Source organism: Ranitomeya imitator, chromosome 4, assembly GCF_032444005.1.
Source record: "Ranitomeya imitator isolate aRanImi1 chromosome 4, aRanImi1.pri, whole genome shotgun sequence".
NCBI lineage: Eukaryota > Metazoa > Chordata > Amphibia > Anura > Dendrobatidae > Ranitomeya > Ranitomeya imitator.
Genome location: NC_091285.1, coordinates 528294242 through 528312075, shown reverse-complemented (window position 1 = coordinate 528312075; position 17834 = coordinate 528294242). Strand labels below are relative to the sequence as shown.

At 46.3% G+C, this 17834-nt stretch overlaps 1 protein-coding gene across 3 annotated transcripts in view; it reads left to right on the top strand.

Annotated features, from left to right (window-relative positions):
• Window positions 1-13198, top strand: part of TTLL13 (tubulin tyrosine ligase like 13) — a 131943-nt gene extending 118745 nt beyond the window's left edge. For 2 of the 3 annotated variants that reach the window (XM_069766170.1, XM_069766171.1), the window contains 4 exons: window positions 1149-1346; window positions 5220-5574; window positions 6725-6938; window positions 12852-13198. In XM_069766170.1, coding sequence (XP_069622271.1) covers window positions 1149-1346; window positions 5220-5574; window positions 6725-6938; window positions 12852-12864 — 780 coding nt within the window. In that variant the 3' untranslated portion in view covers window positions 12865-13198. The remainder of the gene's footprint in view (window positions 1-1148; window positions 1347-5219; window positions 5575-6724; window positions 6939-12851) is intronic. The other variant, XM_069766172.1, reaches the window with a different exon arrangement.
• Window positions 13199-17834: the final 4636 nt, after the last annotated feature.

Genomic DNA, 17834 nt, shown 5'->3' with positions numbered 1-17834 from the left:
ACCCGCAAAAAATACGCGTGCGGATTTTCTGCGAAAGTAGTCCGGATTTCCTCAGGAAAATTCTGCACACATTCCTGCCTTAGGCTGTGTGCACACGTTCAGGGTTTTTCGCTATAAAAACTTGATAACACCACGAAAAAAATGCATACATTAAGCATCCTATTATTAGAATGCAATCTGCAATTTTTGTGCACATGTTGCATTTTTTTCTGCGGCGGAAAAAAATGCAGCATGTTCATTCTTTGTGCGGAATCGCGGGGATTCTGCACACATAGGAATGCATTGATCCGCTTACTTTCCGCATGGGGCTATGCCCACCATGCGGGAAGTAAGCGGATCATGTGCGGTTGGTACCCAGGGTGGAGGAGAGGAGACTCTCCTCCAGGCCCTGGGAACCATATAATTGTTAAAAAAAAAAAAGAATTACAATAAAAAATTGTGATATTCTCACCTTCCGGCGTCCCCGGCAGTCTTCCCGCTCCTCGCGATGCTCCCGTTCCCAATAATGCCTTGCGGCAATGACCTGTGATGACGTAGCGGTCTCGCGAGACTGCTTGGTCATCACAGGTCATTCTCGCAATGCATTACTGGGAACGAGAGCATCGCGAGCATCTGGAATGTTGCGGGGGACACCGGAAGGTGAGAATATCACGATTTTTTATTTTTTTTTAATTATTTTTAACATTCTATCTTTTACTATTGATGCTGCATAGGCAGCATCAATAGTAAAAAGTTGGTCACACTTGTCAAACACTATGTTTGACAAGTGTGACCAACCTGTCAATCAGGTGCCATCTACCCGCACAGCCATAGTGGTCGGTCACTGGCGTCAACGGTCTCTATCCAACACAGCATCACCACCACTGATTTTTGCAGGAATCACTCAGGTGCATGGCTGGGGACCGTGATGCTGGGATTTCACCAGGTAAGGGCTTTTTTCTTACTATTTAGCATCTGGCTGTATAATGGAATAAGGTACAGTGTCCAGTCGTTATTGCTCCTGAAGACCTGAGGTTAATGAATGATGGAAACATTGCATACAGAAAGTGAACCATCATGTTCGCAGCCATTACCTGAGCTGTTTGGAGGTTTCTGATTACTTCTTTTTCAACATCCATTTGTTTTTACCCTACCATCTCTTTATGTAGGCAGAGGAAGTAAAAGTAGACTCTATGAAGCCCATAGAAATTGATGAAAAAGAGGAAATGGAGCGTCTACAAGGTCTTCAGCAAAGAGAAAAGCTTATTCGAGCCTTGGGCATCGTGGATCATGTCTATAGACTGTTCAGCATTCAGGAACCCAGAACGCCTGATTACAGTCTTCTGGATGCCGAAACTAGAAATCAAGTACGAAATAAATGCCTGTGATGTAAGAATGCTCCTACTAGACTTACCTGTGCCTAAGGCCATCACCACTATGTAGGTGCCAATATGTATCGCACACTACACAACTCACGGACAGCCATTCTATCTAATAAAACCATATGAAGAAGGAAAAGTTTCAGCCTTATCGGCAGGGCTGGTTTTAGACAAAGTGGGGCCTTGGATAAAAGGGGCCCCAAATACTAACGTATAGCACCATCACACAGCGATATTTGGGTTTCATTTACATGGGCTGAGTTCAGGCCGTTAAACGAGCACGATCGACAATATTCAAGTTGTCCAGTGCTTGTTTTCCGGCCTCTTTACACAGCCTGAATGATGGCCACTAACAGATCATTCTGTCCCCATACAGTATCATGTTATTAGCAGCACATCTACAGTTTACACCGGGAGATGTGCTGCCGCAAACAATGATTTTTGTTCTGGAATAATCGATCCAATCACCTGATGAAGGAGCATATTTTTGCTAATTCTTTGGGTGATTTACAATATGTTTACAACTATAAACTCTCGTCTCCATTGCCGGCACTTATAAATGTGGATGCTACACACAAAGTATGTTACACAAATACTGGATATTACACATTTGTACTGTATACACACAATGCATGTTACACACACACATGTATACACAGAGCACATACACACCTGTAAACACAGAGCTCAAACATTTAAATCTATACACTGAGCACATAAACATATGCATGCACAGAGCACATACACACAAATATATATGTACAGAGCACAAGCACACACAGATCACAAACATACACACTAGGGATGAGCGAAAACATTTGAGTGCATTTGAATTCTACAGAAAAACACATTCTCCAAAATGCAGATTTTTTTGTAATTTGCATTTTTGCAGATTCAGAAAAATCCGTATTTGAACTCAGTAAAATCTATAAACTGAATGGTAAAAGGCCATCAAAATGTTTTTAAAAATCCTTATATTCACTTCATCATTCACATTTCCTTCCCTTCTGCTCCCCATGCCACCTATGCAATCCTAACCACTTCGTCAGATTGGCGCCACTCATGTTGAAATCCCCAGGTTTCCCATGCTGGTCTCAAACCTACAAGTTTGAAAAGACCGGCGGGGGTACTGCACGTGCTCTTGCAAAGCCATATCAAGAAAGGGCACCGCATCATGACATCACGGCCCGAGCCGTGACCTTTGCTGGCACATGTGTAGACACACTCCCCCCTCCGGCCTATTTAAACATCGAAGTCACTGCCTAACGTGAGTGACAGCGATCTGAAGGTGCAACAAGAGCCGGATGGGTGACAGTGAGATGTGAAGGGGCCAGAGAGGTGAGCGGTGAGTTTAAGGAGAGAACCCAGACCATTAGAGGGGACGTTCAGTTAGTGGAAAATAATTTGTCTGGAATCAAATATTTTAGCAACAAGCACAAACACACACACACACACACACACACACATTATATATATATATATATATATATATATATACATATATATATATATATATGTATATGTATATATATATATATATATATATACACACACATACACACTGGATTACTTAACCACATACAGGGCACATACACACACATATACATAGAGTACATTTACACACATGCGTAGGACATACATATACACTCATGACTCATGTATACATACAGACATATATACACAGAGCATATATACACATGTACAGTACAGACCAAAAGTTTTGGACACACCTACTCATTTATAGTTTTTTCTGTATTTTCATGCCTATGAAAATAGTACATTCACACTGAAAGCATCAAAACTATGAATTAACACATGTGGAATTATATACTTAAAAAAAAAGTGTGAAACAACTGAAAATATGTCTTATATTCTAGGTTCTTCAAAGTAGCCACCTTTTGCTTTGATGACTGCTTTGCACACTCTTGGCATTCTCTTGATGAGCTTCAAGAGGTAGTCACCGAAAATGGTCTTCCAACAATCTTGAAGGAGTTCCCAGAGATGTTTAGCACTTGTTGGCCCTTTTGCCTTCGCTCTGTGGTCCAGCTCACCCCAAACCATCTCGATTAAGTTCAGGTCTGCTGACTGTGGAGGCCAGGTCATCTGGTGTAGCACCCCATCACTCTCCTTCTTGATCAAATAGCCCTTACACAGCCTGGAGGTGTGTTTGGGGTCATTGCCCTGTTGAAAAATAAATGATGGTCCAACTAAACGCAACCCGGATGGAATTACAGAGTATATACATAAACACACATATACACAAAACACATGCACAGAGCATATACATGCATTCAAAGATGTATAGAGAGCACATACATACTAATATATACGGTATGTATACACAGGGCACAAACAAAGAGCACATATAGAAACACATATATCTATAAACAGAGCACATACATACAGACACATGTATACAGAGAGCACACACATACATGCATAAACAGAGAACATACATACAGACACATGTATGCACAGCACATACACACAGGAATACACAGAACACATACATACACACATACATTCACACACACTAGAGGACGCACCAGTCTGTGTCCTCCTATTGAGTTCTCCTGTCACCTAAGGTCCTGCTGCACTCTTAACATTGGAAACTACCCTGATAATGCAGAACTACTATTATCAATTCAGTTTCTGCTGTAAATGCTGGGGTCCCTAAAGGAGTAGGAGCCCTAGGCAATTGCCCATTTCTTCCCTAACGCTGGCCCTGTTTATAAGCAAACTTAACAAACAATTCCCGATATCCTCTGTCTAAGGCCTGTCCCACACGTCCAGATAATTCTGGTACCGGAGAAATCAGTACCGGAGTTATCCGTGTCCGTGTGCTCACGTGGCACATCAGTGTGGCACACGTGCGGCAGCCGTGTGCTGTCCGTGTGCCGACTGGGTACCACACGCACCGTGCAGGAGACAGCGCTACAGTAAGCGCTGTCCCCTGCTTTGGGTGCTGAATCCAGAATTCATTCCTTCTTCCCAGCAGCGTTCGCTGGAGAGAAGGAATGGAAAATCAGGTTTTTTTTTAATTTTTTTAGCGGTGTAAATAAAGTTCCAGGCAATCTCCCCCTCCATCCCCCTGTGCGCCCGCCCGCTGGCATTAAAATACTTACCCAGCTCCCTCGGCGCTTCCTCTCAGCGTCGCAGCTCTTCCTGTATGAGCGGTCACGTGGTGCCGCTTATTACAGTGATGAATATGCGGCTCCACCCCTATGGGAGGTAGAGCCGCATATTCATCACTGTAATGTGCGGCACCACGTGACCGCTCATACAGGGCAAGCAGGGACGCTGAGAGGAAGCGCCGAGGGAGCTGGGTAAGTATTTTAATGCCAGCGGGCGGGCGCACAGGGGGAGGGAGGGGGGAGATTACCGGGAACTTTATTTACACCGCAAAAAAAGAAAAAAGAGTTTTCATTCCTTCGCTCCAGCGAACGCTGCTGGAGAGAAGAAATGAATGGGGCTTCAGCACCACAAGCTGGGGGGACAGCGCTTACTGTAAGCGCTGTCTCCTGCACGGCACACGGACTGCACACGGACAGCATCTGTGTGCGGTACGTGTTTTACATGGACCCATTGACTTTAATGGGTCCGTGTGATCCGTGTGTTCCCACAAACACTGACATGTCTCCGTGTTTTTCAAACGGACACACGGTCCGTGAAAACACGCTGACATGTGCAGAGACACATTGATTTTAATGTGTCTACGTGAGTCAGTGTCTCCGGCCTAATGGAAAATATCATTAAAGATTCATAGTTGAGTATGTCAATTCTGAAATAAATTACTGCTCTGGCAAATGTAGCTGAATGGTGGAGAGGATTTTTCATTTTGCTTACATAATGTTGTTTCAGACTCGTTTTCATCAAGCACTAGTGATGTGCCAGGACACCGGTGGAAGCATGACCCATGTTCCGGTGTCCTACCTGGGAAACACAGCCTTGGACACAGTGGTACAGACAGGTGCTGCAGCCAACCCGTTTCCCTGGGGTTATTCGGCAGGCTTTTCCAGCCTCCTGGGTGCTTTTGGAGCACCTCCTCCTACACATAATGGAGCCAGAAGATACATACATCATAAAACCTTAACCTGGAATGGAGCCCAAAATATAAGAGCTATAACTACTGTCAATGGCAACAGCTCCCTTAATAAGCAAATGAAAAGCGGAACCCAAATAAGACTGTCTAGTGCCAAAGCCAAGATGGAGCAGAGTAAGTGCACCATATAGTACCCAAATGCCCCATGCGAGAAATTGTATTACGCTGGTAGCACAGGATTACATGCTGGTGATATATCCTGTAATGCATGAAAAACTGGGTCTGGTACTGGGTCCTAACGGAGCAGAGAAACAGGAAATGTCATTGTGAGAAAACCCCTATAAGTCATTTCTTTAAAGGGACTCTGTCACCTGAATTTGGAGGGAACAATCTTCAGCCATGGAGGCGGGGTTTTCGGGTGTTTGATTCACCCATTCCTTACCCGCCGGCTGCATGCTGGCTGCAATATTGGATTGAAGTTCATTCTCTGTCCTCCATAGTACACGCCTGCAAACCCCGCCCCTATGGCTGAAAATTGTTCCCTCCAAGTTCAGGTGACAGAGTCCCTTTAAATTTAATGGCACTGGAATGGAAATTAGGTTTGTTTGCTTTCCATGCCATGGTTTTCTGGTAGGAGAATCATATTTGCACTCCACAATTATGTATACCAGGACTCATCTAAATGAGGACCAGCTGGCTATTCTTACAGTGTATATTTACAATTGTCCTAATAGGACAACCCCATTAGAAGAGATACAAAAACTGTTTTTTTTGCTACCTCATCTGAGAGCAGCGTTATGTACAGAAAGAGACCCTGATTCCATCAATGTATCCCTTAGTTTACTGAGTGCAACGGTTGTGATACAATCAGAGTTATAGCTGCTGTAGATGAAGCATTGCTCAGAAATCTAACTCTCCCTGCACCCCAATTAGAAGCTTTCTCTGTACATTGTATATTGACAGTAAGCTGCTAATCAGTGCTGGGACGAGGTTGGACCAGCAGGCACGTGAGGAGCTAGTCTGGCAGTGATAATCTTCTGCTGATAAAGCAATGATTGTATTGAAACAGCACACAGCCTAATAAGTGACACATCAGTGAAATCTGTGTCTCAGCACCTACCTCGTGCAGCCCTCAGATTACATAGTAAATACCTGCTGACAGATTCCCTTTAAATATACTATATGACCTAGCTGGCCCTGGGACTATAGAGCAATCGTCCACATCCTCTGTCAATTTGTAGGCTAAACCCTGTGCATATTCTGAGCTAAATAATGAATTTCTGACCATATTTGCTTTGAGGAAATTACTTTTTTCTCCCTACAGGAAGTCCTTGTAATAAAAAGCCAGGTCGCTTTCCTGGAGCTTACGCTGGTTCCCTGAGTAACTTGCCTCCTAATGGGAAGGGCTCGTCTGCAGCTTCAGGTTGCACTCTGCCTGCTGTCGTGGGATCCTCCTCTACTGATGGACTCTTAGCCATTTCATCATGCTCAGCGACTCTTGCTCAGCGCCCAGATCATTCAAAACAATGCATAAATTGGTAATATATCAATCGTCTCCCTTCTCCTCTACAAACACAATATATTTTACACATACTGCTATAAATGCTATCACAGTGCGCTATGCCAGCCCAAGGAGACGCAGATATGAAGTGTAACTTTCTGAGACATCATAGACATGGGGCGGTGTGTGCAGTGCTACTCTATCAAGGAGCCCAAACTGACAGCATAAACTAAGCACATTGCACCTCTGCTCTTCTAGTCGCTGCCGGTACTGAAGGTTAACCCTTTAACGCATTAGGGCGTGAATTAACGTACTAGGAAGTGATCTACATGTGTGCTGGGAGCTCGTTACTGATGGCCTCTATATTATATAGCCGACATCTAGCTTTAACAGCCGAGGCAGTTAACCAGGTACAACTGTGCTCAAAAGTTTACATACCCCGGAAGAATTTTTGCTTTCTTGGCCTTTTTTCAGAGAATATGAATGATAACACCAAACCTTTTTCTTCACTCATGGTTAGTGGTTGGTTGAAGCCATTTATTCTCCAACTACTGTGTTTTCTCTTTTTAAATCATAGTGACAACCCAAAACATCCAAATGACCCCGGTCAAAAATTCACATTTCCTGGTGATTTTGCACTGATAATGGAGCGCCCCCATGGGGCCGTGGGGTACTCGGTGCCGGGTCCTTCGGTTCACAGGGGGATGTCACGGTGGCTGACCCGGTCCGTGGCCCTAGGACGTCCGTGTAAAAGGGAAAGGCCTTTAAAGGGGAAATGTTCGTGATGCCACCTGTGGTATTCGGTCAGGGTGACCGACGCTGCTTTAAGGGGTCCTCTGGAGTGATGTTATGGCAGCTAGTTGGTATACCTTCCACCAGGTGAAGTATGCCCCCAGGGCTTCCCAGTGTGTAGATGGTGGATGGTGAGAGGCGCAAGGAAGAACGAGGACACAAGGTTGCAGTCTCTTTACCTTTACTGAAGACTTCAGCATCCACAGTCCAGAGCACCAGATCACAGGGCAGGCAGAGTCCGGCCGGTTTGGAGGCAAGTCCAAAGTCCCCTTTGTCCAGGTGGAAATCAGTAGCCTTCCTCTAGCGCTGCAGTGTTGTAGTCCCTTACTGCTAAGCTTCTCATAAGGTCCTCACAGATGTTATAGATGTTATGTCTCTCTCTCTGTCCCCTGCATAGGATAGGACAAACCGGTATGACCGGTGGCTTGAGGCGTTTTATAGGGACTCTATCATGCCCCAGCCTCTAAGGGGTGCCACCTTGCCTCCTGGGTATAGGGCGGGCAGGTAACGTGAAATTAGCTGTCCTGCCGGTCTCTGGAGGAAGGCATAAAGGGTCGTTGCTCCCTCGGTGTCCCGGCTACCAGTATCCTGCGCCTAGGAAGGAGGCAGCCTGTGTAGGGCTGGTCCCCTCCTGGTATTCACTCCTTTGCTACGACTTCTTTCACCCTCTCTGCAATACAGTTCTCCTTCAATGTCTCTTTCTCAGAGCTGCAGCTGTCAGGGCATGCACAGCTCCGTGTCCTTCTTCCTCAATCTCTGACAGGATCCCACTCCGGTCAGGGACCAATTACCTGAGCTGAGCTCAGCCAGCAACTAACTAACTTTCCCTACAGGTCACCAGTTTTACTGAAGTGTGGGGAGTGACCTAATAAATAGGAGCAGAGCTCCCCCTGGTGGCCTGGAGTGTGAAATGTGTTGCATGTTTGTGATAGCTGGATGCAGTTGTCCTTCTTTGCCTCCAAACGTAACACCACCCTCCCCTAGAGGAGAATGACATTACTGCAACGACCAGGACCCTGGGGCGCTGCACTAACATGCACAGAAGTTGACAGAGATGGGTTTGAATGGCTACTAAAGGTAACATCCTCTCCTGTGACTTGTGACAAATGCCAGGAAAATTGTTCAGGATGCAAAGAAAAACCCACAAATAACATCAGCTGAAATACTGGACTCTCTGAACACTAGCGGTGTGGCTGTTTCAAGATGTACAATAAGGAGGCACTTGAAATAAAATGGGCTGCATGATCGAGTTGCCGGAAGAAAGCCATTACTGTGGAAATGCCACAAAGTATCTCATCTACAATATGCAAAACAGCACAGAGACAAGCCTCAAAACTTCTGTAAAAAGATCATTTGGATTGATAAGACGAAAATTGAACTTTTTGGCCACAACCATAAACGTTATATTTGGAGAGAGGTCAACAAGGCCTATGATGAAAGGAACACCATTCTGACTGTAAAGACTGTAAAGGTGGATCGCTGATGTTTTGGGGACGTGTGAGTTGCAAAAGAACAGGAAACTTGGTCAAAGTTGAAGGAAAGATGAATGCAGCATGTTATCAGCAAATACTGGAGGCAAATTTGCACTCATCAGCCCAGAAGATGCGCATGGGACATACTTGGACGTTCCAACATGACAACGATCCAAAACATAAGGCCAAGTCGACCTGTCATTGGCTACAGCAGAGCAAAGTGAAGGTTCTGGAGTGGCCATCTCAGTCTCCTGACCTCAATATAATTGAACCACTCTGGGGAGCAGTTCATGCTAGACACCCCAGGAATTTTCAGTAACTGGAGGCTTTTTGCCAAGAAAAGTGGGCATCTTTATCATCTGAGAAAATAAAGTACCTCATCCACAACTACCACAAAAAGACTTCAAGCTGTCATTGATGTTAGAGGAGGCAATACACGGTATTAAGAAATGGGGTATGTGAACTTTTGATCAGGGTCATTTTGATGTTTTGGGTTCATTATGATTTAAAAAGAGAAAACACAGTAGTTTGACAATAAATGGCTTCACCCAACCACTAACCATGAGTGGAGTAAAAGTTTTGGTGTTATCATTCATATTCTCAGAAAAAAGGCCAAGAAAGCAAAAAATCTCCAGCGGTATGGAAATGTTTGAGCACAACTGTAGATGCTACTCTTATACACTGGCTCCCATTGGCCCAGGAAACACGGGGAGGTGTCACTGGTGGGATACCAATATATTGAGACCAGTAGGAGCTCTACACAAATAGGAGGTTAACCATTAACTCCAAAGTATTTATAGGTCGTACATCTGGTGGATTAAAAATCAGCTTATTACCACTGATATTATGAAGGTGCAGCATAAATCCAGTGCTCAAAATAAATTGCTTTGATCTCACTGAACTTTTCATGTAGCTTGAAGTCTGTCCTGATCATCCGTGGAAAGTCCTGTTGGGAATAGTGCTCAAATCGTCCCTAGTAAGTGCTTACATGCTTACTGCACCCTTATCACTCCAAAATAGCTCCAGTCCTGACAATGTCTTCCTGTCAGCCAATGCTTCCTTAGAAAGTGCCTACTGACGCGTTTCATTGCATACTTATTCCCTTAAAACACAGGGTAACTGAGGTGCGCTGTCACTGAGCAATCTACAGATCTGTCAATATATGGTCCTTTTTTTTTTAGAATTTACTCTTTTCTGGATTATTTTTTAGACTAATATTTAATAAAAGGAACCTGTCATCTGGTTTATGCTGCTCAAACTACAGGCAGCATGAATCAAAACCTGGCAGCACGATTGCAGCCACATATATTTATTTTTGAAACTCTCCAGCCTTTCAGAGAAAATATAGTTAGAAGATCTTGCCGGGAACCAGAGACGAGACTAGTCTGGTGCCCCCTGCCCTTGTCTGGCTCCTCCCAGCTACAGGTGATTGACAAGTCTCTCCCTAACACCTGCAGCAGCGCTAGTATCAGGCAGACAGAGGTTGTGAAGGATTAGCCTTTTCTCTGGTCCCGAGACAGATTTTTTAGCTATATGTTCTCTGAAATGCAGGAGCGTTTCTGAGTACGATGTACCAGGCTGCCATCGCGCAGCAAAGCTCTGATTCATGCTAATGTGATTTGGGAAACATGAATCTGATTACAGATTCTTTTCAAGATTACATGGGTGGTCTAAATGCAAAGTAATTTTCTGTCACGGAGTGACCTGAACCAACGGGAGGTCGGTCAACGGATGGCACAGCTCACAAACAACGGGATGGAAAAGGTGAGAGGAAGGCCTTACCCATAGGGAATGGGGGATGGTCACCACCTGAGCTCAAACCTATCCTTACCCTGCACTCCTCTAACGCCCTATCCGGGTCCTTTCCCCCACTGCCATCAGGATACCTCGTCCCTAATAGTCTCCTATTTCTGCCTTGGCTAGTGAACTGGCCGGCAAGGAGCACTAGCCTCATCTCTGCAGATAATACACACAGGGGGAAGTGACAAACACCAAAAGGGACAAGGTAACAAAAACACCACACTTAGCTTATGAACACTGCTGCTAAGCTCCACACCGCAGATAACAACAGCAACTGGACTCCAATCACCAGATGTGGCTGACACCAGAGAGCTGCTCCTGCTAGGCTGGTCTCCAGAACAAAACTGTATCACCATCAGTCATCTGATGCATCAGGTGACCTTTAACAGGATGGTGGGAGAGGTCACCACCTGCATCAGCTGACCCAGCAGCACTGCAGTAACATTAGATAGCCAGCGGGGAAAAACTGACATTAACCCCCAATTGTCCAAAACTAAAAAAGTTTTAAACTGAGTGGAATCAGAGCTGCCACAAATCCAAAAATGGATCGTGACATTTTCATTATACATCCCTATCTATGTAGTGCCAGAATCTAAGCTATTTTCTAACATACTGGCATTACAAATTCCCTACCTTTCCCTAACAGCTTTTCTATTTTTCCCCCTTCTTCCTTCCTGATGGCTCTTCGTTTTAGAGCCACCAGTGCATGGTGGGATATGCTTGTTTCAGGGGATGAGCTAGTCCCTGCATGCTGTGTGATGTGCACAATAATCGCATGCTCTCTGTTGTCAGCTCAGATCAGCAGTAACAAGCCGGCAACAGAGGACACAGAGACCATGATGTCACTTGCAAAGGTGGCACTAGTCTCTGCTCCCAGGTATTCTAACACCGCTCTGTTGCTGGCACATTACTGCGACTCTTTGTTTCAGGGAAAGGGCAGGGGCTGAGACAGTGACAGCAGCCTCTCCCCCTTAATGACACATCGTTTGAGTATCCCAGCATGCAGTGGGACTCTCAAACGAATTGTCATCAGAAAGGAAGTGGGGGAAAAATAGAATATCAGTTATGGAAGGGTAGGGAATTTGTAATGCAAGTATGTTAGAAATTAGTATAGAGAAAGGCACTAAATAGACAGGAATTTAGAATGAAAATTACTTTGTCTTCGGTCCACCCCTTTAAGTGTTAGATACTCTTTGCTGTATCTGTACTATTATCTCTATAGGAGACATCAATATTGCTCAACGAATTTGCTGCACATATTGATTAACTTACAGGCAGGGCCTTTTTTTTAATTTCCAGTGTGGACAGTAGTCAGTGGTTCGCAGAAGCACAAGATGTATTTTCTGACCACAAAGTGTCTACTACTCAGATGGGACAATTTCCGTTCTCTGAATACTGGTAGACTGTATCAATAAACTAGAACGGCTGTGTAACTGGGTCTACCAAGCTGGGGTACCTCTTTCAGTACCACCCCGTGTGTCAGGAGGTCCACTCTGCTTTGGCTGGAGTCTGAATGAAGGACGCTGGCTGGAATTCCTTGGTTACATCGGCGCATATAAAATCTCACTGCTTCTCCACGTATTTCCAGTCTGACAACACTTTATTCACAGGACACAGAATATATCACACAGATACAGAGGGCAGGCCAGACATACATTACAATAGCCGCAGGGGGACGGAGCCTGCCGATATTTACTGTGGGAATTACAAAGGTGGGGGGAGGACAGAAGGGGGATATCTTGTCCCCCCTGCTCAGGGGCGCAGCCTGTGGGCTGATGCATCTCACATGGAACCTATTATACATACATATAACTCAACTTATTCTGGGTGCTGTGGGGTTCCGTAACACGTAACAGGCTGTATACTTATACATTTTCTTCTTCTAGGAAATGGACTTAAGAATGTGCCAAATGACAACCATCACCAACAATCGTGACCTCATCCTTCCATTTATTTTTTCAGTCTCCACAGCAGAATTCCACTTTGATCCAACATAATTGAACATTTGCGTTTCCTGCACATTGTTTTTGCACAACAGGTAGTCTAGGGATCAATTGCACTGACACCATTGTGATCACCAATCTTGTCTTGTAAGATGTGAATTATCACTTTGCCTAATATTCAAGGAAGGACTGCGAAGATGACGCCAACGTTCCGACACTGTGAATATTTTAAGAATCTCAAGATTGTAAATGAAGAGTATTAAATAAATCAAAACTGATTTACATGTAAACAGCTGGATGTATTATTATTGAGACCAGCAAAATGTTTGTTTCACATGTCATTGGACTATGTGCTTGCGTATAGGACTGCTCATATACACAGATAGTCTCATTGTTTCTACCTCGGCCATTGCAAAACTAAAACACAGATAGGAACACATGTCCGATTTTTCACATGGATCGTGTGTCCGTGTGAAAAACCCGCAGACATGTCAGGTTTTTTTATCAGCAGCACGGGCAAAATGCATGCCGCACACGTGCACACTGATGACACACCAATGACATCTATGTGTCATTAGCGTTACACATAATGGCGCCTGGGTAGCAGCGGTACAGTTGGAGCTGTCCCCAGGCCCCCCGCTGCTGAATGCAGCTCTCATCATTGTCGCTTGGTCTACCCGAGATGAGCGTGACCAGGCAACAATGATGAGAGTTGTATTCAGTACCTGCTGTGTCCCTACTGTGTAAAATAAAGAATTAAATTAAAAAAACAATGTGGGCTGCCATGCAATTTTCATAACCAGCAGAAGGAAAGCCCATGGCTGAGGGCTGATATTAAGAATCTGGGAAAAGGGACAATATTCAAAAAGGTTTCCAAGCTACTATTAAAGCCCACAGCTGTTTGCAGAGCCTTACTGGTTAGTTTAGGGGTGACACCAGAAAAAAAAATGAGATAGGGTCTCCCTATGAATTCAAACCAGCAAATGCTAAACAGACAGCTGTAGGTTGATATTAATAGCCTGGGAAGGGGCCAGAGATTTGCCCCCCCCAGCTACCAACATCAGACCTCAGCCGCCCCAGAGATGGCGCATTCATAAGATACGCCTAATCTGGCGCTAAGCCTCGCTCTTTCCACTTGCCCTGGTGCGGCGGAAAGTATGGTAATATTTGTGGGGTTGATGTTAGCTTTGTATTGGCAGCTGACATCAAGCCCAGGGGTTAGTAATAGAGAGGCATCTGTAAGACGCCACCGTTACTAACCCCATAGTAAATTTTGAAATAAACACACAGCAAGAATAAAATCCTTTATTTGAAATAAAGATACTGACTCTTTTATTTTAATTAAAAAATCAAAGTTGTATTCACCTTTAAGCCTAAGCCATTGAAGCCCTTGTCCCCTGTAAAAAAAGTAAAAATAATAAACAACCATATCCCTCTCCTGTCCGACGTGAAGATACTGTCCCATGCTGTAATCCATCTCTGTGACATCTGATTTTCAATATGAACGGTGCCATGATGCGACCATTCACGCTGAAAACCAGGACACAATGAGCTGCTACAAGCGCAGCTTCAGTGACGAGCGGTCACGTCGTAGAAGCTTTGTGCATCCTTTTCTGATAGCTCACTGTAAGAGAGCTGAAAACGAGTACACCACCCTCATACAAAAATTGAGGAATGATGCTCTCAGTTCTAATGTTATATCCCCATTGGTTGCCATGGGTTATTGTTGACCCTGTTGTGTTTGATACTACCTGGTTATTTAGGATACATTAATACTAGAAAAATCCCATATTACTGCCATGCAAGCATCATGATATACTATATGGATACCTAATGTATGGCATTTATATGGCAGTAAGGCAACAGACGATCTGTAGCTGCTGTGTACATAATGTAGCAGCGCAGATTTTGTTAAAGGCGCAAGATCTTGGTCTTTAACAATGAAGAGTGCCATGAAGGGTTGAGGGATCCCGCTCTGCATGCCAGCATCGCACACTCCGGAAGTTCGAACCCTGACAGTAGAGGTATTTCTGGGCATTTCTTCTAATTAATGTTATTTAGTTAAATTACCAATCTGTGGCTGCTCACTGGGTTCTTAAATAAAAAGGCTGCAGTACAGGTAAGAAAAACAGGAGAGTCCAGTGCTATCTAGTTTTTGATCAGAAAATGTTCTTTTTTGTTCATACAAAGACTGATTAGCAGATGGGACAGATGACATTACAGCAACAATAAAACCCATTCAAATGATTGGGTGCTGTAAGGCCCTGTTCACATGTCTGTCCAGCTTTTTCCTTAGTTCCTTTTACAATAGATAGGTGGAACAGATAAATAGAACTAGATTCTGTGCGGTCGTGGGTCCATAAGGGCCCCATTGAGTCACATGACGTCCGTGGGTTCCGTTTTACTGTTTGTTTCTTATTTAAAGAAAAAAAAAAATATTGCTCTTAGTAACAGTAACAAAATAATAATATTGGACATATGAGAAAGTTTCTCAGCGGCTAACACCGTGCCAGAGCCTGTTTATTTTTAGAAAGGAAGAAAACTCCGGCAGGGAGAAAGTTCCTTCAATCTAATGCTAAACAGTGAACGGGAAGCAGATACCCCGATCATATGGACTCCCGGGGCCACTCTGCCCCCATATCCCTCCATCTGCAGGGTCGGGCTGGCCTGGCGGGGTATCGGGGAAATCCCCGGTGGGCCCTTGGCTGTGGGAAGGAGAGGAGGACCTGGGAAAAAAAAAAGTCTGTGGATTTTAGGGGCACGGGCCCTTTAAAAGCACAGGTGGCGTATGTGCAGGGTCGCGTGCATGCAGCGTTCATTACCTGAACTGCTGCGGCATGCGGCCCGATGGATACTGGCAAGTGTGCGCCGGTTGTCACCGGCACATGACGTCAGTGTCATGCGCCGCATGCGATGGGCGCACACATTCACCGCTGACCTTTGCTACGTCGGCTGCCATTTTACTATGAGTGCGCCAACATACAGAAGAGGAGGACGCCACCGGGAGCGCAGGCAGGGAAGAAGAATGTTTTTTTTCTCTCTGTGTCTCTCTCTCTCATAGGGGGGAAGGGGGCCAGCGTGGATACACATACTGGGGAAGGGGGCCAGGATGGATACACATATGGGGGGAAGGGGGCCAGGATGGATACACATACTGGGGGGAAGGGGGCCAGGATGGATACACATACGGGGGAAGGGGGCCAGGATGGATACACATACGGGGGAAGGGGGCCAGGATGGATACACATACGGGGGAAGGGGGCCAGGATGGATACACATATGGGGGGAAGGGGGCCAGGATGGATACACGTACGGGGGAAGGGGGCCAGGATGGATACACATACGGGGGAAGGGGACCAGGATGGATACACATATGGGGGGAAGGGGGCCAGGATGGAAACACATATGGGGGGAAGGGGGCCAGGATGGATACACATACGGGGGAAGGGGGCCAGGATGGATACACATACGGGGGAAGGGGGCCAGGATGGATACACATACGGGGGAAGGGGGCCAGGATGGATACACATACGGGGGAAGGGGGCCAGGATGGATACACATACGGGGGAAGGGGGCCAGGGTGGATACACATACGGGGTGAAGGGACCAGGATGGATACACATACTGGGGGAAGGGGGCCAGGATGGATACACATACAAGGGAAGGGAGTCAGGATGGATACACATACGGGGGAAGGGAGCCAGGGTGGATACACATACGGGGTGAAGGGGGCCAGGATGGATACACATACGGGGGAAGGGGGCCAGGATGGATACACATACTGGGGGAAGGGGGCCAGGATGGATACACATACAAGGGAAGGGAGTCAGGATGGATACACATACGGGGGAAGGGGGCCAGGATGGATACACATACGGGGTGAAGGGACCAGGATGGATACACATACAAGGGAAGGGAGTCAGGGTGGATACACATACGGGGGAAGGGAGTCAGGGTGGATACACATACGGGGGAAGGGAGCCAGGGTGGATACACATACGGGGGAAGGGGGCCAGGATGGATACACATACGGGGGAAGGGGGCCAGGATGGATACACATACTGGGGGAAGGGGGCCAGGATGGATACACATACGGGGGAAGGGGGCCAGGGTGGATACACATACTGGGGGAAGGGGGCCAGGATGGATACACATATGGGGGAAGGGGGCCAGGGTGGATACACATATGGGGGAAGGGAGCCAGGGTGGATACACATACGGGGGAAGGGGGCCAGGATGGATACACATACGGGGGAAGGGGGCCAGGGTGGATACACATATGTGGGAAGGGAGCCAGGATGGATACACATATGGGGGAAGGGGGTCAGGATGGATACACATACTGGGGGAAGGGGGCCAGGATGGATACACATACGGGGGAAGGGGGCCAGGGTGGATACACACACGGGGGAAGGGAGCCAGGGTGGATACACATACGGGGGAAGGGGGCCAGGATGGATACACATACGGGGGAAGGGGGCCAGGGTGGATACACATATGGGGGGAAGGGGGCCAGGATGGATACACATATGGGGGGAAGGGGGCCAGGATGGATACACATACTGGGGAAAGGGGGCCAGAATGGATACACATATGGGGGAAGGGGGTCAGGATGGATACACATACTGGGGGAAGGGGGCCAGGATGGATACGCATACGGGGGAAGGGAGCCAGGGTGGATACGCATACGGGGGAAGGGGGCCGGGATGGATGCACATACGGGGGAAGGGGGCCAGGATGGATACACATACTGGGGGGAAGGGGGCCAGGATGGATACACATATGGGGGGAAGGGGGCCAGGATGGATACACATACCGGGGAAGGGGGCCAGGATGAATACACATATGGGGGAAGGGAGCCAGGGTGGATACATATATGGGGGAAGGGAGCCAGGGTGGATACACATATGGGGGAAGGGAGCCAGG